The sequence below is a fragment of the Lissotriton vulgaris genome, chromosome 2_1 (assembly GCF_964263255.1).
Source record: "Lissotriton vulgaris chromosome 2_1, aLisVul1.2, whole genome shotgun sequence".
Taxonomy (NCBI): domain Eukaryota; kingdom Metazoa; phylum Chordata; class Amphibia; order Caudata; family Salamandridae; genus Lissotriton; species Lissotriton vulgaris.
Genome location: NC_141687.1, coordinates 1,474,773,965 through 1,474,799,583, shown reverse-complemented (window position 1 = coordinate 1,474,799,583; position 25,619 = coordinate 1,474,773,965). Strand labels below are relative to the sequence as shown.

At 47.3% G+C, this 25,619-nt stretch overlaps 1 protein-coding gene across 1 annotated transcript; it reads right to left on the bottom strand.

Moving 5' to 3' along the window:
* Positions 1 to 4,481: 4,481 nt before the first annotated feature.
* On the bottom strand, positions 4,482 to 10,897 carry EN1 (engrailed homeobox 1). Its single transcript, XM_086958862.1, has 2 exons — positions 10,005 to 10,897; positions 4,482 to 5,109 (listed from the first exon to the last, which is right to left on the bottom strand). The coding sequence occupies exons 1-2, from the start codon at positions 10,564 to 10,566 to the stop codon at positions 4,793 to 4,795; spliced, it is 879 nt and encodes a 292-aa protein (XP_086814988.1). The 5' UTR covers positions 10,567 to 10,897; the 3' UTR covers positions 4,482 to 4,792.
* Positions 10,898 to 25,619: the final 14,722 nt, after the last annotated feature.

Genomic DNA, 25,619 nt, shown 5'->3' with positions numbered 1-25,619 from the left:
TCATCAACTCATCATCCATAAGCCGAACACATTCTCAACCTTAATTTAGGCCTCTTTTTTGCTGGTATTATGCCCATGAACCCTATTATGAAATGGCACACTTTCCCTGTTTGCGCCCGGCACACCTTAAAACAGGTGTGAAGGGCCAGAACAGGGAAAGTGTGTCCTATTAAATGGAATGTGTTGCCCCGTGGTACCCACAGACTTGGGCATTTCACTCCTGTGAAAAATGAAGTGGCTGCTCTGAAGCCACTCCGTGTTTTAACAGTGCAAGCAAAAACACTCCTTTACTTTTACAGGGGATTAGAGATCCCATTGCAGGCACGCATGCAAGGGGATGTCTGGGAGTCCATGGGACTCTCTTGCCTTCCTCCAGACGACTGCCATCAGGGGGCACACTAACAGTGCACCACCTTCAGCTTCTTTGCCTCTGCGCATAGGCAAATGGATTCCCTCATTTGCATGGAGAACGCCCCCATCCAAATAAGGGAACGGACCCTGAAGATATCACTGGCATTATATGTGCTCCAGTGCTATCTGCTGCCCCTTCTGCAATACCAAAGTGCCTCGGAGGTGTGCCAAGAGGGCGCAAGTGCCCATTGCGCCCTTGTGACACTTATGCAATACGGCCCCAGGAAATCTACAGAGAAACTTTGTTAAGATTACCTACAGGATGACCCCTTCTCATATTAATGTAATCTTGTAGGCTCATTGAGAGATTAAAAACCAAGATAATGCATTAATACTCCTGCATCAATGGGTCTGCATCTCATTGTTGACTTTCCTTGCCCATCTGGGTCATCCTTGGGACCACAGATACCTTGCCAATGCTTCGATCAGTGAAACCCTGCCTGTTGCTCTAGAAGAGAAGTCAGCTCCATCATACATGCATGCATTCACTCATGCATAGACTCATATATGCATATGTACAATCATACATGCATGCACACACTCATACAGGCATGCATATACTCATACATGCGTACACCCATACACTTATATACACATGCATAAACTCAGCCATGCATACGTACACTCAGCCATGCATGTGTACACTCATACATGCATGCGTACACTCATACATGCATGCGTACATGCATACATACACTCATACATGCATACATACACTCATACATGCATACATACACTCATACACTCAGACATGTATACGTACACTCATAAATGCATGCATACACTCCTACAGGCACACATACACTTATACATGCATACATACACTCAAAAGGGAGAATGCCAGGCCGATATGCTTGGGAAGGCTATTCCAAACCCATACAGAATAAAGTAGCTAAGACGACATTTTGAGGCAGATGATTGCATGAACGGTCGTTGGGTGGAGGACTAAAGCATCCCCTCCAGAAACAGTATGAGCACATGTACTAACAGGGCTTAAACTGCTAGGGTGTGCCTTGAAGACCACATCAACGAGGAGCTTTGTGCATCCATGGCACGTCTGTCATTGGTTCGAAATGATGAGACTGAAACGCTCAGGGGGGGCGTATATGACCGTGCAACATTTAACTATGGCTGCAGTCTTTTTTACCAACACACACGAGGCACGCGTGGCTTGCTGTTTGCTTCTAAGAGGACCGGGTTCCCCAGACATGCTGCGTTTCGTGCTAATGTGGTGCTTTGGTGTTGTGCATGATGTGGGAGTTTCTGTCTGCAAGTAACAACAATAGTATCGGTTAGAGTGACTGCCTGATAAATGTGTCTCTGGAACGGGAGAGGCTGCTGTTGTGCGGTGGACTCGAGCGTGTGCACATGTGGTTGTTGAATAGGAACAGTTTGCACTGCCACAGACTTTGAATGCTGCTCGTCGACGGGGCTGCACTCTTGAAATGTGTGGTACTCACACGTGTGTGCCTTGGTGGGTTTGTGTCTAGCAGAGGAGTGTGCGTTGACGGGCGTGTTTTTGCGCCACACGTGCTGCTATTGGCCGGCTGCACGACGTTTAAAAAACCACGGCATACATTACCCTACGTGGGGAAGCCCTTTACCCAAGGTGAGTGTGGCATCAGAGTGAGTGGGACTACGCGCCAGCAGCACTTTGAGTGGACGGGATGGCTTTGCTCATAACACCGTTAGTAGTTTTAAGTTAGGTTGAATCTCCGTGTTAAGGACTGACTGCCTCTGAGTGAAAGATGCCAGGAGAGGGAAAAGGGGAAATTAAGGACACAAAGGGAAACTGGCTTATAACGGTGCAGACGTAGCATTGCTGCACTCGTGAGGGTAGTAAGTCTGAAGAGATAACCGAGAGACACTCTCCCACCCCCCACTCCGTGACACACCAACTCCCTCACAATCCTCCCAAATACGGCAAGGTCGGGTGCGGCCCTGGGACGTACCAGCATAAAAACTACATTTTGGGGGAGGTGTAGTTCTCGTAATAACTGTATTTTACTTCAGCCGCCATGTCTCTCAGACCATTCTTATTCTGAAGGCCTCTGACCGTATAGTCAGTCAAAACGGCCCTGTAACAAAATCGGCCCCCAGGGGCCCAAAACCGGCCCCCACCCTGCGGCGCACCGGGGGATTTCCCGGTGCCCTACGGCCAGTCCGGGCCTGCTTTCTTTCCACAAGATACCATGATTACTAAGCCTTCCCCTTGCCCTATTTAGCAATTTCGTTCACCCTTAAAACACACAAATAAATTCCAAGGACATGACGCCTGTTTTCAGGGACTGCAGGGTGAAGGGCGGAGTCCTCGTGTCATGGCCGTGCGTCTATACGGGGTTCGTGGCGCGCACTCAATACTCCCGTGAGTCGTGTGGTCGGTGGTAGGCCCTCAGCGGCCAGGGTGCGGTGGGGCTGTGAGGACCTGCAGTGCTGCCCCCACCCCTCCACCGGGGAGGAGGCCGGGTTGTAGGCAGATGAGTAATGTGTCTGTGGTGAGGTATGTAATAATGAGCGCCCGTTCCATACACCGCATGATTACCAATAATGGGCACTTGTCACTGCCCCAAACACCCATTTACAAATGTGGGGTCCGGTGACCTGCATCATAGGGTTCAACCCCCGTGTCACCCTGCATCGAATTCCATTCTTTCTCATACTTTTAAGCGACCCCTCGCCCCATCTCCTCGTTCCTCACAACCTGCCGCATGTTATTAACCAGCCACAACGTTATATATTCCAAGAGGCATTTACAGGTCGGTTTCTTTTTTTTTTCTTTCTTTTTTTCTTTTACAGCTGATGACAGTTGAATCTCGCACTGCTATTGTTCATCTCGTATTTCATTCCTGTCTATAAAAGCCAAGAATTGCAAACATGTTAAAGACTTCCTGGGCCGCGAGGAACAGTTCAGCTGTGGGAACACGAGCATCCTCTTCGCGTTAGCACTAAAGCTGCGCTAAACGGGCCTCCGTAACTTGTGACCCCGTCCCTTTAAGACCGGGAACCCTTGTAAAATGGGCACAGGGTTCCTCTACACAGTACACCACTGGGTTGGTCTGTGCACCAAAGTATCTCTGTGTCCTCAGCTGCGGACAGCAATAGAAGCCCCTTTGGGGGGTTGCATGATTGTTCATCTTGTGCAAACCTGTCCCACACGCATGCAGAGCAGGCAGCACATGGGCACCCGCATTCACACACCATCAAACAGAAAGGATCCAGCAGATGCGCACATATACGCACACGGGACAGAGCACATGCGCGCACACACACACACGCAACGCAGCAGCCACAGACAGTGGTGGTCAGGAGTTATCGGCATGCAAGTTCCTGAAAATCAAAATACAACGAAAACCTGCAGCGCAACTCTCACCTGAAGCATATTTGGGTGTGCTTGTAAATCAACATATTCATGTAGTGATGACTCCTACATTTCGTTTTCACTAGGCCAAACCACTCCACCCCTCTCATGTGAGATGAAAATTCTTCTCCGAACAGCACCAATGGGGTGATCGTACAAAAGCGGATTCTCTGTCAGGTACTGGGGCAGCTCATGGAGAGGTGCGCATAGAAGCCCTGTGGAAGCACTACGCACTGTTGCACTGCGATCATCTGTCGTACGCGTTTCCCCCCTCCCTCCTCTCTTTCTCGTTGGCTTCTCCCGTTTCTTTCCATGTCTGTCTTTTACCCCGTTAAGCATTTCATCGTTCCTTCTTCTCCATCTCTTTGTCTCCCTCTGTGCCCCGCCTCTCTACAACAACTCACAAATACACAGCACACCCACTCATAGAAAGACAACAGAGCCGATGAGGACACAGGTACAGCCTGAACACAAATACGACACCAGATAAGGAGAAAATGATGGGTTGAGTCACCCGTGGAGAAGCAAGTATTGTTCTGCGGCCTCCTGTGACGCCTAAGAATTTCTGAAATCAGTTCCTCCCACCCTCCCCGACCCCCAGACAGAGTCAGGAAATGGTTATTGAAAAATAAACTGTATTTGTACATGCGGTACACTTGTCAATCTTAAATATATATAAAACCAATAACTTACAATTAGCCCGAATCCTGAACATAGCCTACACTTTATTTTGGACTACAGATTTCTGAACATAATAAAATCTTTGGCTTGGATCGACGGTTCAGTATTGCAGTCTGGTGAAGATTCGAACACGTTGGCGTCGGAGGGGCAAATCCACACAAAAGAGCTTCGGTCGGGCCAGACGGATACTAAAACATGAGAAACGACATCCAAAAAAGATAACATTCCCAGCTGATAGAGGCGGCCGGGCATCGGTCTTACCTGGAATTAAATATATACAAGGTCATATGAGGTTTGGCTACATGGGCGTGTCTGAGTCTGTGTCCACTGCCCCGCCCCGGGTCAGTCGCTGTCCTCCTTGTCCTGCACCGTGGTGGTGGAATGGTTGTACAGGCCCTGCGCCATGAGGTGCAGGGCCAGCCCGTTCTTCAGGCCCGTGGCCTTCTTGATCTTGGCCCGCTTGTTCTGGAACCAGATCTTGATCTGGGACTCGTTCAGGTTGAGTTCTTGGGCCAGGGTTTGCCGCCTCTGCTCTGTGATGTAGCGGTTGGCCTGAAACTCCCCCTTTAGTCTCTGCAGCTGCTCGGCTGTGAAGGCGGTCCGGGGTCTCTTGTCCTCTTTCTCGTTCTTCTTCTTTTTGAGTTTCCTGGTGCGTGGACCTTCGGTGAGAAAAGAATGGCAAATGTCAACCCTTTGAACTGACTGTGTGGAGAGTTTCACACAAAAACACTTCCGGTCTACAACCATCCAATGCATTAATTTAAAGTCTCAGAGGCCTAGACGTTCAGACACATCCATTGTAAAATAGTTCCTTCAATTTCCATTAATGTAACAGATCACAAACAAACATGCCAAACTTTACCATAGCTCGCTCAGTTAAACAATTAAAAATAAATCGGACTATTGAAAGGAACTTAGAATAATTAAAAGCTTATTATTTTGTTGGTGTGTTTACACTCAATACGTAGTCCTTGAAAAAAGCAAAAACACACTATGTTCCCAGGTTTGTTACATATCTGCTATTGACCGATTTCACTAAAATTATACAAGAGGAGCCCGAGAAAAATACATTAACGTTGAAAAGCAAAACAATAAATAAAACAGAGACAGAAGAATATGGCTGGAGCCCGGATACACAGCCTTGGTACACTTAAAAAAGCATGTGTACCCGTAGGATAGACCTAGACCTGGCGTAAAAACGTTAAAAGTGAATATTTACAAATATAAAAATGGAACTGATAAAATATCTGATTCAAAATGTATTCAGCATGTCAGTGCGATTATCAGTAGAACAGGTCATATGCCCGGTGTCTGGCTGTTTCAGACGATATTATCATTTTCATATGCCCGGTGTCTGGCTGTTTCAGACGATATTATCATTTTCAACAATTATTTTTAGTTATGCTGTTTTTTTTCCTGAGTACATGCTAACTAGATACCAGGAGGGGGTGAACCGCGCTGCTATTCTGGTCAGTGGCTGCATTTGAAAGGTGTTGTTACTGGAAGAGCTGTGCATTAGTGCATTATAGTATTAATGTGCGCGGTGTACATCCAGCACCTCGAGGCGCTAATGCCACAGGCCAGTCTACTGACAACACGAGGCCTGTCATTAAACACAGAGCCCATCGTTAACAGAAGAGGCGCATTTCGGAGGTTCAATTTGTCAAAGTAACTTAAACATTACCGAAACTCGACCATTTCTGGCGCCCTCAACTACATTTGGAAAAAAAAAGGCTCCGGTTTGCAGCAGTAAAAGGAAAACACTCATTTTCTTTATCATTTTAGGGGGCGCGTTTTAAAGCGTGAAATAAAGCGTGGTCAATAAAGAGGCTAGATAGATAGATAGATAGATAGATAGATAGATAGATAGATAGATAGATAGATAGATAGATAGATAGATAGATAGATAGATAGATAGATAGATCACAATCGTACTTTTTGTTGTCATGCTTTCTAATCTCCTAAATGAAACACTTCCAAGCTTTACAGAGGGCTGCGGAGTTTCTTACTACACTTTGTGCCGTGTGTGCCGTCCACTAACCACCAGGCAGCGGCGCAGTCTGTGAAGAATAATAGGAGCGAGGCGATCGAGGCGAAAGTGAAACTAAAGGCTGCGTTGCATATTCAGACACGGGTCTGGAGCAGGACTTCCACAAGCACACCCCGTTCCAATGGAAGGAAGAGGCTCCCGCTGCTGAGCCTAGGCCGATAGTTTCTACATTTCTACAGTGGCGGTAATGAAACAAACTGTCTGCAGCCCGCGCTGGGTGTGCACACACACCTTCTGCTGTTGTACATTTCACATTGCCCTGCCTCCGAGTTTGGCACAAGGCGCTGAGTGCTTCGTTTTAAGCCTATAAAGCGCAGGATGGGAAGACATTTTGGGAGCTCGGGCCTTCCTGCATCCGATCGCGGTATGTGTGTTTGGCTGCCCCGCACAAAGCTACCCTGCATCTGCTTCTAGGCAGGAAAGGCTACCGAGTGGGGCTATGAGAATGCTAATAAAATCATTTTGCTGCTCGTCAGAAGGCCTCGAAAGTGACTTTTGTGGAGCGCGAGATTGACAGCTCAATCAGACAATCAATCAGTGTAGTCAATCAAAGGAGCTTTTCTTGACTTCGAGTAGCTGTAAGTGTCAATAACGGAGGTATCTGTGCGTCGTGGTCGGAGGGCAGGACGTGTATCACTTCCACTGAGGGGATAACAGAGCCCTTCACTGCGAGAGGGAAGGGGACAGGAGGGCGAGACCCTTCAGGACTGGCTTCTCACTGACACTTAGGACGAAATCAACTCATCTGAACAGGAACAATGAAACAAAAGGCAAAACAGAGCAGTCGATCACAGGTCTGAAGCAATTTGTCTAGAGCCAACTATTTTTTCTTCAATGAAGACAAGCTTACTTTCGCTGAAATGTGTCATTAAACTATATTTGTATATCCAAGTGAAAGGATAACGCTTTTAACGACTCCAAGAATTCACTTCATGTAAGATGTTTATATTCCACCCCACGTCTTTTCGAGTAACGTATTTCATCTATCGAAAAGGGCACGCATGTACCTAGTGTGTAATGAAAAAGAGGTTTAAACCATCTACACTGTCAACTGTTTACCCTAGGACCGTCCAGCAAGACGTGTTTAATGTCTTCACTTGTTGGCCCATGACTATTAATATAGTGCCTAGAAAACGGAACCAAGGTACATTTATTGTGCAACTATCAACCTGGTCCAATTTAACGTTTCACCCGTTCACGGATAATCACATCGTTTGTGAATTGTATATTGTGCAGCCGTCAGAAAGAAGGCCTCTTTTTCAAAAACACGACAAACTCTCTTTTTATCTGGTATTTTGAGAATAAGGCACGGATCTTACAACTCTTCATTAACGTAGACCTGCAAACTACACAGAGAAGGCTTTTTATTGGACCGAGCAAAACCTTCATGGCTCTATTATAGGAAATGTAAACGTGCATTAGTCATTAGTGTGGCTTCCTGTACATCTTCCATCCCTGTTGGCGCTGCCCATGGAGCTGGGGAACCTCTGGGGAAAGGGAGCGGTTTCCCCACGACCAAGCATTACCCTAGGCTAATTAATATTCATCTTGTTTTGAATAAATCGTCATAGCGCGAAAGACAGTTACACACGGATAAACGTACTTTTAAAAAAATAGATACACTATGCTGTTCAGAGTGAAGTCTACCACAGCTACGTTTTAGTTTTTGTATGCTTTTCTTTCAAAAGTATACACAAAAGGGTGAGTTTCGAGGCTCCATATATTCTCAAGTTTGGGAATGCTAGGCCGTGGAATTACTTTTTTTCCTTCTAGGAAACAAATGTCCATCCACCAACCTTCAGACAGAAATGGTAAAGGTCCCAAAGGTGCTTGCGATGTTAAGTGTCTATAGTGTCTTCGAGAGCGGGGCGTTTTTTTTCCCAGGATGAGTCGAAAACAATGTTGTCTCTTTTTGTGTAAACGATTTCATTTTAGCCACTTCTCCGACGAAGTTTATATTCCACTGCGTGTATTTTCGGCTAACTTATTTCATACCCCAAAAGATATTCCTGTGCAGAAGTGTAATGAAAAAGAGGATAAAGCCATCTACACTGTCAAGTGTTTCTCTTCCGAGGACAGTCCAACAATCTATAGTTACTAGAGGCACAAAGAGCTGAAGTGTTTAATGCACCGAAGTCGTGACTATTGATATAGTGCCTAGAAAACGGGAGCAAAGTACTTTTATTGTACAGCTATCAACCTGGTCCAATTTTATATTTCACCCGTTCACGGATAATCACATAATTTGTGAATTGTATATTGCGCAGTCATCAGAAAGAAGGCCTCGTTTTCGAAAACTAGACACACTCTCTTTTTATCAGGAATTTTGAGAATAAGGCACAGATCTTACAACTATTCTTTGACGTAGACTTGCAAACTACACAGAGAAGGCCTTTTAAAGCAATGCGCTAAAGATTCGGGATTCGGTTATAGGAAATTAAATGTGCACCATTTATTAGTGTGATTTACTGTACATCTCCTGGAATTTGATGCTACCACCTAGCCACCTTCAATAAGAATCCCGGGGAAACAAGCAATGGCAGACCCCTAGGTAAACAATAGAGAAAGGCAAGGGATTGTCCCACGGTCAAATACTGCGCTATTCTATTTGAGTTGTTTTGAATAAAACTTCTTAATTGCAGAACACGTCATAAAGCGAAAGGCAGAGCCAGTTACACACAGTTAAACTTGTATTAATTTTTTATAGACAAACTATGCCGGTTGGAGTTAAGCAACAGTTTTATTTCTCCTTTCTTGCGAAACATAAGCACAAAAGGTCTTCTATTGTGTTTCATGGCTCTCAATTTTCTGGTTTGGAAAATTAGGCCCGCGTTCAATTTTTTTTTCTTTTGCGGAGGAAATTTCCATCCAACTTGAGACAGGAACGGAAAAAGAGGCAAAGGCGCTCGCAATAATACGTTCCTGCAGTGTCTTGCGAATAGGGGCTGTTTTTTCCCTGAGAATGGGTTTAGTTATTCGGGACAGTTGAAACACCCAGCAGGGAGATATGAATGCATTTTAAACAAGAGTTTTAGCTGACATTTTACTTGGATTGGAGCAAGTATTATTGTGTGGGACATTAACAAAAAATAAGGCATGAAGATTTTGTTTTCTCTTGAAGGAACCTAGATCTGTATTATGGCAATTTCCTAAGTTTGTCGACTTCGGAAAAATGCATATTTCATTTTGTGGGCTGACCTGCAGTGCTTGTTCTTGTTCGTTTCCTAAACGTACATTCAGCATGAAATTATTAATTAAATTTTACCGAGGACTTGTCCTTAACAATTTAGAAAACAAACTCAACGCAATGTTAATCACCATGATGACTGCAAAATAAATATGGGTGTTATGTATGGATTGCAAGAACAACTCGTAAATATTGCAGGGAATAAAAAGGTGCAGTACAAGACGCTGGAAGAAAAAGAAGCTGTTTAATAAATAGTGCCCCTCGCTGCTGAGGGGCCATAATTGGATAGGATCTGGGAGCAGGTGAGCGTCACTTACCCGAGGATGGCCTGTCCGAGTAGCGGGTGCAGTAGACCCAGGCCGGCCAGACCAGGGGGTCGGACTTGGCCGCCCCCGCGGTCCCGCCGCCGGAGCCCATCAGCAGGATGGCCGAGCCGGGCGGGGGGCTGTCGCGGGCCTCCGACGGCTGCTTGGCCTGGTTGCCGGCTGGAGAGGCGGCCGACGAGGAGGACGAGCAGCAGCTGCTGCCGCCGCTGTCGCTGGCACAGTTCGAGAGTTCGAGGGCTGGCGGCGGCCGCGGGGTGCTGGGGCCCCGCGCGGGGGGCTGCAGCTGGAGGCTACGGTGGCCGGGAGGCGGCTCCTTCTTGCAGCCGAAGTCCGGTCGCAGGATGTTGTCGATGAAGAAGTTGGTGGTGCGGTGCGGCTGCGCTGGCGCGTGGTGCTGCGCGGTGCCCGGGTGGGGCGGCTGCTGCTGCGCGGCCACCACTACCACCAGCCCCGCGCGGGGCGAGGGCGCGCGCCGGACGCTCGGCGGCGGCGACGTGACCCTCTCGCCGTCACTGGCGTCGCGCGGACGCTGTTGCGCTCGAGCCTCGTCCATGGTCAAAGGCTGTGGGCGCGCGGCGGGCGCCTCTGAGCGCGAGCGGCCGCTTCACATCCAAAACGGGTCACTGCCGGGCACTCCTCATAATGAAAACAGTCATAAGTAGCGGGAGAGTCCTGAACACGCTGGCACTGCAGGCCAGCAGGAGGCTCGCGCGCCGACTATTTATTTCCTCTATCTGGGGCTTCCCCGGCTTCCTGCCACCATCCTCGGGATACCCCTGCCAGGGCTGAGTGCGCGGGGAGCGCTGCCGGCCTTTTTGTAATCTCTCTGACAACTCGGTGTCTCCGGATAGCTCGCTCCCTGTCCTCGCCTCGCTCAGCCCCCTTCCCCTCCCCTGTCACGCACTTTCTTTTCCTCTCCTCCTCGCCCCCTAAAAACACACACATACATTCCCAGACCGGATGCACGCGGGTGTGGGCGCACGTGCTGTGGGCCAATGGGAGCGCTGAATGAGGCCGGGCACCTGTGACGCCGCCCAATGGGAAGGCGAGGACGGTGCGCCAGGAAGAGGAGACGCGTGGATGAAAAGTCAGAGACAAGGAGGACCTGGCTGCGCGCCTCGAGTGGGATGGAAGGCGGCAGAGCTGCTCAGTAAACAGACTGGTCCTGGCGGGCGAGGTCTGCTCCTCCACCAGGCCCGAAGACCCTATTACTGCACTGTGCGGGGACCCTTGCCCATTTCTAAATCTCTTGCCACCTTTCTGAAAAATGCAGCAACACTTAAATCCTGTGTTAGTCTTATTTGTGCTCTGTGCACAGAAAAATGTGTATAAACAAGTGCAGTGAATGGAAATATGTTGATTGCGGTAACCTGACATCAAACAATGTGTGTAAATAAATATTGGAAAGAAATATTTTTAGAACCTAGGAAAAGGAGAAATATGAATTATCAAACTGATTTCGATGAAACGGATACAGTTTTTCAAGCTTTACCGATTGTACTGCAGGTGTATTATTGCCTAGGCCAGTGCAAGTTTGTCTAATATGCAAAAGAGAGCAAACATGGGCAGCGCAAGGGTGTGCACTCGAACAAGAGCGCACGCACAGACACACTTTCTCAGCCGTCTCCATACTCTCTCATATGTATACATCCATTCACACACATATGCACAACTCAACAGTCTCTCGCATCCACGCCAACACGGTATTTATCAAACCCCTCACTCGTGACTGGGTAGATGCCTAATAGTGTTAACGGTTCCTGCCCTGTATTTGGACTGACCAGTTAGACAATGTGGTGTTTCGTAGAGATGTAAAAATACACATGCTTGAAAAACAATCTGAACTGTGTGTTGGTCATTTTCATCCATGTCCTCGACAAAAAGACTTTCCTTCTCAAAAATCTTGTGCTGCACCAATGACCGATCAATTGTGATTTGAAAGGGCATACCTCATTGCAAATAATCTGTATTGACCCTCAGTTGCAAACCATTTACCGCCTGCAATTTTTTTTATTGTAAGCATAATCGAGTAACCCCATATTTTAAAAGGTTACATGCATATATATACTAACTTCCTGACTGATAGCATGTTCTGTGTTCCCTGAGGTCGCATTTATAACTTGACACAGATTCTTTCACCGAAATAAGTTCTATTTCCGTCTCCGGAACTCAGAAGACTTGCATTACCCTACCCTTTATTGTGGTAACATTTGAAACTACAATAATTTCTGTTGATATCTGAATGCTTTGTATTTCTGAGTTTTTCTTTTTTTGTGCTGATCTCTAATGTTTGTTGAGCGAAATGTGTTTAAAAGATGGCGCAGTTTGCAGCATCTAAGTGTAATTTTTCTTTCTCACTTCACAACCTCACACAAAGGCTTACTGTTCATTTCATGTTAAATTATGCTGGTTGCACACTTCCTTCATCTTTGTGCACGCCTGGTTGTATGTTTGTTTGTGTGTGTGTGTGTGTGTGCGCAAATGGACTCAGAAAACATTTTAAAACAGAGCAATTCTAGTGAGCGATGATTTTGAAGTGCACGCCTACTTTAAATGCTCCGTTAATGTAGCAAAGCTCACAATATAAATATGTGATTGGTTGCTATATAAAAATCGAGGTCGCTATAGGCGCCACTTTGGCCAAGCTATAAACGCACCTTCTTATGACGTCGAAAGATAACACAAGACTGCAAGCAGTAAAGCAATTCAAGTCTGTATTTTGTTTTTCTAACAAACAGGCATTGGACGAACTTCAGCCTTGCCTTTTTCTTTTTTATATTTATGCACCGTTTTTCAGTAATGCATCACCTGACCACTTACTGTACAGAGCTGGAATAAGTCACACAGGTATGAAGAGAGCTGAGACCGTTTTTTTAATACAAGCATTGTTGCCAGATAATTAAGACTCCGATATGTGAGTCAATGCCTATATTTTTCCAGGTGTCTGGTGTCTAGCAAACTAACTCAATTTAGCAAATGAGGTTTGATTGACAACGTTTTGGAATACTTACTTTTTCCTCTTCAGCAATACACATCTGTCTCCATTTTGTGAGTATATGGTACCCCCCACCCCCCGAATGAGCAAATAGCATCATCATATATTATAACAACACAAGTTGATCAAAGGCAATGTGGTTATTTTTCTCTGGCGCTATAAACAATGGGACAGTGTATTGTGCTTCAAGGCGCTAATTTACTATTCATTCTACGGGAATGCGCGCGCGCGCGCACGATACATAAATAGTATGTAGAATGTGACTGCGCTTCTTTACTGGGTCATATATTAGGCTTACACACTTGCGTGCGCAGGGCCATCCGCATGCATACATTTTTTCTTTTTTTTTTACTAGAAATAATTATTGGCATGATTAGCCACATAAAATATAAAGCCTTTCTCCTCAAAGAATTCACGGCGCATTCATAACATCACATCATTGGCCCGCTGCGAGATTAAGGGTTTTTATTTATATTTAAGTTCGCAAAATTGAAATCTTTATCCCAAAAGCGAGTTGTGGGTACTTAATTAAATTCTAATTAGGACACTATCGATCTCCCATTTAGCCACGTCGCCTTTGTGCGCCCGGGCCCCTTTCAGGCGCCTAAATGGGGGCCGGCCGCCTTATCTCGCCTGCAGGAGAAGGCCCGCGCGAGATAATTTATAGGTTTTAATTACTCTTCATTCCGCCTGATCAGCTTGGCGTTCATCACAGGACGGCGAATAAAACCCGGTCAAAAGCACTGTCACTACTCGCTGGCAGGCCGCTTAATCACGGCGAGCCGGGCCCTATTACACGCCGAGAGCGCCCGCTCGCAATTTCCAGGCTGCTGATAAAGCCGGCTGAATAATGCCGCAGCCTTTGGAGACACCATTTACAGAAATGGCTTTATTGACGGCTTAACGTCGGTAATTCATTTTAGCTCTCATGTACTGCGCCCGGGTCTCTTACAGTAATGGGATGATGAATGCGCTGGCCCTATAGCTTTTATTATTGAATGCAACGCACACGCCCATCCCCCTAAATGATCCGCAATGGATAGGAAGGTGCGTGCCTGCGTGCGTGTGGAGGGGGGAAGAGGGGGGGGGGGGGGGGGGATACAACTCTGCAACCATCTGATTTGCTCATGAAACATTAACTAATTATTTACATTGGGGGTTTCTGGAGTGTGTTTTCTGAAGTGCATTCGGCTGCATAAGCCCCGCGATAGGAGGGAATACTTTAAAGGAGGGGGGCAGAAGTGATTGATGTGAGGGCGGTGATAGGAGAGATCAGGTGTAGTGAAAAGCACAGGTGTGCTCAAGTGAAGGTAGGATGGAAACCCCTTCTGACATTTGGGGAGCCAGAGAGGGCCGAAGCGCAACACGGAAAAATAATGGGAGGTTGTTGATGGAACATTAAAAGTGGGGGTTTGGAGGGGGGGGTGGTGGAGAAAAGAGGCGACCAGCTGTCTCGAGGAAAGCAAAGAAAATAAGTTCGATTCAGACAAAGAAGAGAGGGAAGCAAGCAAGAAGCAGGAGAAGGGTGGCAGTGTGACGCCGAAGAGAATATTGTGATGACATTTCATCTGCATCCAAGGATGGGGTTGCTGGGTTCTGCTAAACTGCATAAGAGAGACAGGAGAGGTGACTCAAATGAGTGTGGATATAAGAGAGGCTGTGGGAGGGAACGGAGGTTGTGTCTGCACTGTGAATGTACCACAGCCGAGATCGTAGAAGAATCGGTGGCATTCGGAAGAATAAGGTCACGGAGACAAGCAAATGTTGTGACCAGGAACAAGAGCTTGCTTGAAAATGAAAACATCCAGCACCGGAGAAGAAGTAGCTCAAATGTACTGAAAAGCTGCTGGTGGCCGACATCAAGTGGAAATGCCTACAAACGCTTTCCTACGAGACTGGATATTTTGTTGTTTGTCGACCACAAAGTGCTGGCGACATTCTATGCACCGGTGGGCTAATGCCCTGCAGAATATACGATCGTTTACCCAGGAGTCCCCGACAGCGCTTCGTCAGGCGGCAGCGCGCTTGGCGCTGCGGCAGATGGGCTGCTGTGATAGTGCAGCACGCAGGAGTGCGTTCAGATGAACACTTCTTTCGCAGTCAGCGCTGCGACGTGGCAGACTGATAATAGGAGGCCCGGTGAGACCGAGGCCAGTTCAGTGCCAGAGAGCGGATTCGTGCAACTTTCAATGCGTCACTTCCGCTTTTCGTTTATATTGACACAATAATGTGGCCTCCACCATATATTCTGCCCTTGTATAAACAAAACAATGCTTTGTCCGCGGTGGGGGTGCACACTCTGAATTCCGGTGCAATTCAGCTCCTCTGTTCAGTATCACCTAAACGTTTCAAGTTAGATGCACATATTTTGCACAGCCTTCGTCAGATTCTGATAAAAAAGTAAGGCATATTCAAATCTCTATTCTCCCTGCCTGTATTGCATCTACCCGACAGAACACAGACCGAAGGCCACGACGTAACACGTAATAGCGTTTCTACTTAAAGTTCCTGATGATATTTAAAGGTAGCGCCTTGACACCTTCGATTTCAGCGCCTCAGACATTGGCAAGTTAGCGCTTGTTCTATGTCCAGAGGGCAGGATATAAACATTCTGACAAAGTGCATATGTGTGTGTCTCTGTGTGCAATCCTTACCCACCCGCCCATCCATGGGTAAACAGAGATGCACACAGGACGTGTTTACATACCGTCGTTCTCTCAGCGCACATTGATCACCCCAGGGCTCCCCCAGCGCGCGCCCCTTCCGTGGGGGCCCTCCTCGCACGCGCAGGCGGTATATGCATATGCTTAATGCACGCGGCGGTAATCCCATTTTTAGGGGGCCCCCTTTCCTCGGCGGACATAAATGAGCTGTCCCCATACAATAGCTCGCCCCTTCCTACAGGGACCGGCGGGCCGGCCGTTTTGTCAGCAGAGAATGGGGCCAGATTCCAGCGACAAGGCAGGCTTTATGATTATGAGCTGCAAGGTCAGGCTATACATCGCGGCCCCCCAAAGCCTATAGACCGCGGAGATGCCCTCACGTCACTCCACCTGACAGTCCCTTCAGCCGCTAATTCAATTACCGGCCGGGGACCCTGCAGGAATCTCCCGGCTGTAATAGCGCTGTGAGTGCGCGGTAATGGATCTGGGAGGCGCACGCCCGCGCCCGCTGTCCCTGCGAGCACCGCTGCACCCGGGCTCCGCACCGACCGGCGCCCCGCACCGGCAGGAGACCCGCTGCCCAGTGATTGGCATCAGTACTATGGAACAGGCAAAGTTACAGGACCCCGCCGCCCAGTGATCGACATCTGTGCTATATATTGTACAGGCAAAGGCACGTGACGGTGTCAGTGTCCTCACTTCTCCAAGGCCATTGTGCGTCTACAAGGGATTCCCAGGGCATTGCTGTGCAGACAGAGGTAAGTAGATGCCGGGGAAACGCGTGCACCTGAACAGATGTGTATTTATGGCGGTTTAGAAAGTTTGTCACCTTTTCATACGTATATTTGCTAGCATCGTGCGACCTGATCTACTAGGAGATTGGGATACCTAGATACATGTCTTTGTCTCTGTGTCTTTCTCTCGCTTTTTCTAGTGTGTGTGTACACACACACACACATATAGATATGTATTGAGAACGGGACATATATATGTATGTATCGAAGTACGAATACATGGATTGTTCTGTAATGTTCTTATTATAGCAACTTAACTTACTCCAAAAGCGGCGGTGAGGGACGCAAATGTGATATATATATGTGTATATATATATATATATATATATATATATATATATATATATATATATATATATATATATCAACACACACACATACACGCACGCACCCCACGATTAGTTAAGAATGTATTGGGACTAGTGCTATACATAAGTACGTCCATTTTCTTTTTATACTTATCTGTGCATTGCATTTCGCGTTTCTCCAATATATAGAACGTAAGCGCTTATGTGCATTCCTTTTTAACCCTTTTTGTGTTTTTTTACAAAAAGACACCAATTTCTAAAGGTGGAGTTATTTCTTTTTCTGTCCCGGTTGCTCCCTTTTGAGCGGGCAGGGCCGGCACGGTGCACCTGGCGAGGCCGGTTTCACGAGAAGGAGCCGTCCGATGGGGAGCTTCCTGCCCACGCCACCACACTCCCCAGGAAGGAACCTGTCCGAGGGGGCTTGGTGAGCACGACAGCCTGTCTGGAGGAGGCCGACCCTCGCCCCCACCCAACCACCGGACGCGCCACTACTTATCCGCCACGAACAAGTCACCACAAGTGCGACTGCATTTATGAATTTTTAAACGCAGGCTTTCACCGGTCGGGGGTGGGACTACGAAATTGTTGAAATACAGTTCCATTTAGGGACATTTTAACGATTATCCTGTCGTGTAAACACTTGTTTTAGAAATGGTAGTTTAATTGTTGCCTTCCTTTCGTCTCTGCTGTGTTCGACATTAATTTCCGTTTGCAGGTTTACACCGGATGGAACTTGTGGGACTCGGAACAGTCCAGCAGTCTGTTTTGTGCACAGTGTTCACTGTACAATGGCACACGTACACAGTATGCGAGGTTTTCCCCATGCGACACACCGCGAGATTCTCAACAGTCAGTTGCAGTCTTCCGCTGCTCCACAGAAAATGGGGACACACAACAACTAGGGGATGTGGGGGGAGGAGGGGACTGGGACATGCAAGGCATCTATTCACTGCTGACCTTACCTGAGACGCATCCCCCACCCCTGTCCCTAACACGCTCTTAACTGCAAACTCCTCAAACCAATTTCAGTAACGACACAAATGCTGAAATAGAAGTTTCACGCGCGACAAATTCAACCAACGCATTTTGTTTGTGTTTTGTTAACGCCCTTGGTGACTTAATGTGACAAATTCCGTTTTAATGCATGCTAGGATATTTTGGGTCCAATACGTGTATTACATACATTCGTTTTCAATGCAAACTTTGTTAAAATATCAATATGATTTTAAAATCGAAAATGCATTAATTAGTCTGAAAGTTTAATTGTATATTTTGCCACATGTGTGAAAGAGCGAGGTACATATACATAGCAACGCATTTGCGACACAAGGAAAACGCACTGTTAGCTTTTTTGTACTTCAATATCTATTCTGTATATGCAGGTTGCATGTAAAATACAAATCCTACTATTACAGGCAGAAAAACATCACAAGAAGACGGAGAGATTTTGTTGTCGTCATCTACGCAGGACGAAACCACGATTTTATGTTGACCTTTCGGAAAAAAATCACACAAATACAGAAATAAGGACAGACATTTTTTTGAGTTTAGTTTGTTATCAAGGTTTCAAAAAAGGCGGTTCTTTATAAACTATTTAATAATGCTGTCCGGGTAAATATTTAGCTTCTATGAAATCGAATTTTGGTCTTGGATGAGAAATAATTAGCTCTGCAACCCTGTATTTGTGGAATGAAGTGAAAACGAGGCATATACAGACTGGAGACAATATTCCGTGTTTTGAAGATCACAAATGACAATTCTGGAAAAGAAAGACACAAAGACACACTCCACACAGTTTTAACCTCTTACACATTTAGAGTTTCAATTCAATTCAATTCAAAGAAAACTTTATTCGGATTGTAACAAATCCATAAAAGTCACATAGGCATAAAAATACATTTTAAAAATAGTTATACACAATTAACATGTAGTATTTAAAAAGAAAGCAGCAATGGTCATGTAAACAGTTAAAATAATGTTAATAAAGTGCATTCCAGTGTACATGATAGATAGCCAAAGTGCTGTTGCATGGGAGACAGTCTTTTTGAGTGCGAGCATTTCAGGGAGATTCCATAGATTTCCGTGCATGGAATATGACTTTCAAAAATGAAGAAGCACGAAAGATCAGATCTGCATTATCTAAGTTTAAAAACATAAGATATGATTGATTTAGGGAGACTGGCCTTTGCTTTTTAAAATATGGAGCTAAAAACCATTTGATGTACTTCATAAAGAATTTACAATGAAAAAAGAAATGTAGTTCATTTTGTCTGCTCTGACCATCGCAGGGGCAAGGGCTTGGCTCGTGTCCAGAGTTCAATGTGCTGTAGCCCATGGGAAAGCAGAGTGAATATTTTGCGGATCCAGCTCTTAGACGAAATAACAGCGACCTCTCCCAGTTGGTCAGAGGGAGTCTGAGGTATAAAGGTAGTTGTTGAGGAGATAGATCGTTATTTATATTGGTCACATAAGTTTTTACAGTTTGTTTTTGTAGTTCTATCTCCAGCCTCTTTTCCCTAAAGAGGGCATAAAGTTCGATTTGTATGTCCTTCTTATCCGTTTTCTTAATCTGGGCAGGGTCGTTGAAAAGGTTGATTTTCCCAATACTGTCCAGGCTTTCCTTTGTGGCCCGAAGCCACGGAATACTCATGCCTTTATCACAGTTTAGGCATTCAGACACAATGTCCTGTGTTAAAGTGGCACGTTCATTAGCCCAGATCGATAGCCAAAATATTGCAGGTCGCGTGGCGATAAAGTCGGTTATGTAGGGCAGATTAAGCTCGGCGTGACAAATGTATCCAGAAGAGGCAATCGGAGCTCCTAAAACTTTTCTACACAACCGATTTTCTTCTATCTGCAGGCTAGATGGATTCGCTATCCCCCAAATTTCTGCTCCATAGGTTGCAACCGGGACACATTGCAATTTATAAATTTTCATAATTGCCCCGGTTGTTTCAGACCTTGTTGGTCGTGGCAAGGCTAAGATGGAATTTATGGCCTTTGAGAACTTGCCTGTGGCGTGGGCGAGATGCCCATTCCACAGGCCATTCGCAGCAAAGACCATGCCTAAATATGGGAATGATTTGGTGGAGTATAGCTTCTCTGATCCAATTGAGATGGAGTTCAATTGTTTAGCCCCTGGGCCGCAGGTCATAACAAATGATTTTTTAAAGTTCACCTTTAGGTCCAGTTTCTCCATAAAAAGGGAAAAGCTCTTGACCAGGGCGCGGAGAGCATTCGGTGTTAAGCCCATGATCACCGCATCATCGGCGTAGAGGAGTGCGGGTAGCAAGTTCCCTTGGATTTTCGGGACATCCGTCGTCGTCTCTTTCAGGGAGTCACTCAGGCCATTTATGTAGATAATGAATAGCAGGGGTGCTAAAACGCACCCCTGTCTAACGCCTCTTTCTACCTTTATTGCCCCCGAAGTTTCACCCTCCATTCCGATCCGTACCCGGGCTTTGGTGTCCGCATGTAAATAGGCTAAAAAGTATACCAGAGGTTCATCAAGCCCATAGGAAAGAAGTGTCGCCCACAATTTCGATCTATTCACAAGGTCGAATGCGGACGACAAATCCATAAAGGCTAGGTAAATGGGAGCAGCCTTGGCTATGGTATATTTGCCTATTATAAGATTGAGATTCAGGCATTGTTCTGTTGTCCCGACCCTGCTTCTGAAACCCATCTGACATCTATCTAGCACCCCTGTTTCTTCTGCCCAGTCATTCACTCTGTTGTATAACACCCGGCCCAAGATTTTCAGGGTGTTGTCTAAGAGTGAGATGGGCCTGTAATTAGCAGGGTCAGATCTTTCACCCTTTTTGTAAATGGGCACTATTGTGCTTGTAGACCAGGTAACAGGGATGGTGCCCAGCGGTACATTGTTGAAAACATTAGTCAGGATTGGCCCCCAAAATTCTGGTCTGTGTTTGATTAGATCAATTGGGAAGCCATCTGGACCGGGTGCCTTGTTCCCCAGGCTTTGATTGATGGCCAGTATGACCTCCCCCAGAGTTATGTCAAGTGGGCTCAGTTTATCAAATTTTAGATTTTCTACTGGAGCAGCGGGATTAGCATATATGTTGGAAAAGTGCTGCTCCCAGTTCTGACTTGAAATGGTGCAGCTCAATGGTGACAGTTGTTTCCCCATGTCCCGCATCTTTCTTACCGCTGGCCAAAAGGTTGCGCTGTTTCCCATGGTAGCAGAGACTGATAGTTCTTTCCACTGGTCCTCTACCATTGCAGCCTTCCTTTTCCCTATAGCTGTTTTGTATGCATGCCTGGCGGTCCGTACGTCAACAAGGTCTCTCGGTTTGGAATTTAATGCCTTGCGAAGTGCCTTGTTTGCAGCTGAGCAGCAACTGTCGAACCATCTGGGTTCGTCGTCATTTTTCCTGTAGGGGACTGTTAAGAGGGTTTTAATGACATGGCACAAGTTTTCAAAATCTTTAATTATCCTGTGGTGGTTCCCATCCATAAGTAGGCAGGAGGCGACTGTTGGTTGGTGGTTGTTTGTGATTATATCCATAATGGGTTCACAGTTCACCCCTTTCCATTTTAGCCTAAGGTTGTCTGTTGATGTTGTGATATCTCTTGCTCCCAGAATACGGGGAGGTTTTTGGGTCGGGCCCATTTTTAGTCTGAATTCAAGTGCATTGTGGTCACCAAAGGCTGTTTCTACTACTCCAGCTTGGGTGACTTTGTCTAGTAGTTCCACAGAGGTGAAGATGTAATCTACTGTGCTAGAAAAATCTCTCCCTCTGAAGGTTGGAATGTAAGCAGTATCACTATGTGTGAATGAATCCATTATATTTGATAGGGTGTGAGTGTTTATGAAATTTTCCAATTCATTCCCACGTTTAGTGGCCCTATCTTGTTGGTTTGTGCCTGCTTTAGTTCTTGATAATTTAGCATTAAAGTCTCCAGCTAGAATGATCCCGTTGCTTGCACAGTTCTTACTTGATTCAGTTATCCTTGTTATGGTCTCGAATAGCTCTATATAATTTTTATTGGGGGTCGAGTGGAAATCGTTATTATAGAAATTGATCAGATGTACCGGTGATCTGCAGGTGAACTCGATGATTTGAATATTTGGGCTCTTAGTTGGTATTGGCCTGATGGCCCCCCCTAGAGTTATTCTGAACCCGATCAGCAAGCCTCCCATGGGGCGGCCAAAGGCTGGCTTTTGAGCACAGATACTATAGCATTCAAAGCCCTCTATAGTTATTTCCGATGTAGCCCATGTCTCTTGGAACATTATAATGTCTTTATTAGATATGAATTTTAGCCATTCCTGGTCCATAACCCGTTGTTGGAGTCCAGCTACGTTCCAGCTAACAATCGTTAATACACTATCAGAGTTTTTATGAATATGTGGGTCTGGTGGGATAGTTGTTTTACATCCTATAGTGTTCTCCATTGGTTTGTCTTCCCTTACTGGAGGCAGTGTCGGGTGGTTTTTGACCAGTTGGGTGCCTAATGTTCCCTTATCGGCCGTCTCTGTGTTTTTATCCAACTCAACGGGGCAGCCCTGTTTTATTCCCTCCAGGTCAGTAGTCAGCAGCCCCGGTGAAGATGAAGGAAGTCAATCGACCATATCGAGACTGCTGAATCTATTAAAAACTGGTATACCCCAATAGGCATCCCTGCTTGGCATGTTCCTGTGGGGATGTCTATTGTTATTGTCTAATCCCCACTCACCCCAGTTGTTTCCCTCAACTTCTTGCCCCATATGGCACCAATTTCCCTCAAAGGCAGTATGATGGTGAATGGGTCTCCTAGATGGATAGAAAAACGAGAGATGTCTTGTTTCTATGCCTTCACTATACCCCTCGTTTCTCCAAGAACAAATATGTTCTACAGTGCGTGGATCATCAAAGTTAACAATCACACAGTCACCGTGAGTTTTCTGTATTTCTCGGCCCACCCATGGTACTCTTCTGACTGTTAGGATTTTACTCCTGCAGTGTACGGGCAGGGGTCTGTTGTTATTCAACCAGAAGCTAACTTTATTTAGTAGAGACCAGGGTGGCTCTTCGGTGTTGTCTGGTATCTCAGGGACACCCGTCATTACCACTACATATGGACTAGAACCTGGTGGCAGGTTGGCATGGAATCTTCTTTGATTACCTTTACTCCTGTCCTTAGAGTTGGTAGTGGTACCCCCCTTTGATTGTGTTGGGTTGGGTTGTTTCCCCTGTGTGAGTGTGTTTGGGGTGGGTATAGGCGTGCTTGGTTTATTTATGCCTCCCTGTGGGGGTAAATTTTGCTTATGTGTAATACTGGGGGCTGGGGCGGGTTTTTTCACAACTTGCCCCGAAGGAGGTTGATTGTTTGGTTTTGCTGCCACTAAGGTCGAAGTAACTTTGGGTAACGGGCATTTAACCAGGGTGCTTAATTCATTAAGCTGTTTTTCCATATTCCCTAGTCTCTTTTCGATGGTGGCAAGATGGGCAGAAATAATTTCCCCCACTTTTGTAATAAGTTGATTTGTTGTGGAGCAGTCTTTATATGACCCCTCCTTAGGGGAAGGATCTCCTTTGTTACTTAATCCTGCATTAGATTTTTTGCAAGCCTTTTTTTGGTTATTATTGGGTGGGTTTTTCCCCTGCTTTCTTTGGGGAAGAGGGCTTCTATTGGATGTAAGTGTATTTGGTCCTTGGGGTGGTTTCTGTTTCTGTACCGCTCCTTCCCTTAGCCCTCGCATTGCTCTTGAATTAGGGGTTGAGTCCACGAGTATATGTGTGGTAACTGAAGGTCGTGGAGGGGAAGAGTTAGTAGCCATGTGGTCGGGATCTATAAACAGAATGGGATCAGTAGCATGATCATTTGTGGTCTCAGTTAGTGAGGTGAGAAGTATTTGAGACTCTGCGGTAGGTATTGTGTCCGAGTTTTCAGGAAAACTTGTTGCAGGAATTGAATTTGTGACACGATCTAGTTCTGTATTAAAGTTATCAGTAACATCTAAGTTAGGTGATTTCTCCAGACTCCGTAAGGAGTCAGAAAGGAGTTGTGTTACTGATAGATCCACGATGTTAGGCATGGTGTGGATCTCTGCACTAGCACTAACTACAGAGACGCCATCGGCGAGATTATTCCTGTTAGGTGTATTTGCTGTGGCGAGTAGACCCAGGGAGGAACGTTTGGCTTGGGCCAGTTCCAAGGATACTCTACGCTCCAGTAATGAAATGCCGTGATCGATTGCTTCATTGGCTTTAAAGATGAAATTGTCAATTGGCCCGGTGACTTTCCCCGCTCCCGCAGCGGTCTTGCTGCGGCTGCCCCTTGTGGTCATTGTAGGGGAGTGATGATACACTCTCCGATGGGGACAGCGTGTGTAGAGGACTTACTTGGGGAATGATCTGCGTTGGTGGATGTCAGCGGGGTGGCCCGTCCCGTCCTCAGAGGGCCACAGAGGGCCCGCCCTTTGCCCGGGCTTAGCCCCGGGCGTCCCGCTCGCGTCCCGCGACGCTGAGGGCTCTCGCTCTTGTACTGCCCCTCCCGGCGCTTCAGCTGCGTCGGGGAACGCGCCGCCGCTGAGCCTGATGGGAAACGTAGTCCCTAGGCGGCGGCGCGACTGGTGGCGGGATTCTGGGTCTGCTGTGCGTTGTCCGGTCTGCGTGGCTCTCCTTGCTCACTCCCCACACAGGGACGCTCTGGTAAGGCTCCAAATACTCTCGTTGTGTCTGTATCTCCCACCCGCTCCACCGAGGGCTCTCGCTCTTGTACTGCCCCTCCCGGCGCTTCAGCTGCGTCGGGGAACGCGCCGCCGCTGAGCCTGATGGGAAACGTAGTCCCTAGGCGGCGGCGCGACTGGTGGCGGGATTCTGGGTCTGCTGTGCGTTGTCCGGTCTGCGTGGCTCTCCTTGCTCACTCCCCACACAGGGACGCTCTGGTAAGGCTCCAAATACTCTCGTTGTGTCTGTATCTCCCACCCGCTCCACCGAGGGCTCTCGCTCTTGTACTGCCCCTCCCGGCGCTTCAGCTGCGTCGGGGAACGCGCCGCCGCTGAGCCTGATGGGAAACGTAGTCCCTAGGCGGCGGCGCGACTGGTGGCGGGATTCTGGGTCTGCTGTGCGTTGTCCGGTCTGCGTGGCTCTCCTTGCTCACTCCCCACACAGGGACGCTCTGGTAAGGCTCCAAATACTCTCGTTGTGTCTGTATCTCCCACCCGCTCCACCGAGGGCTCTCGCTCTTGTACTGCCCCTCCCGGCGCTTCAGCTGCGTCGGGGAACGCGCCGCCGCTGAGCCTGATGGGAAACGTAGTCCCTAGGCGGCGGCGCGACTGGTGGCGGGATTCTGGGTCTGCTGTGCGTTGTCCGGTCTGCGTGGCTCTCCTTGCTCACTCCCCACACAGGGACGCTCTGGTAAGGCTCCAAATACTCTCGTTGTGTCTGTATCTCCCACCCGCTCCACCGAGGGCTCTCGCTCTTGTACTGCCCCTCCCGGCGCTTCAGCTGCGTCGGGGAACGCGCCGCCGCTGAGCCTGATGGGAAACGTAGTCCCTAGGCGGCGGCGCGACTGGTGGCGGGATTCTGGGTCTGCTGTGCGTTGTCCGGTCTGCGTGGCTCTCCTTGCTCACTCCCCACACAGGGACGCTCTGGTAAGGCTCCAAATACTCTCGTTGTGTCTGTATCTCCCACCCGCTCCACCGAGGGCTCTCGCTCTTGTACTGCCCCTCCCGGCGCTTCAGCTGCGTCGGGGAACGCGCCGCCGCTGAGCCTGATGGGAAACGTAGTCCCTAGGCGGCGGCGCGACTGGTGGCGGGATTCTGGGTCTGCTGTGCGTTGTCCGGTCTGCGTGGCTCTCCTTGCTCACTCCCCACACAGGGACGCTCTGGTAAGGCT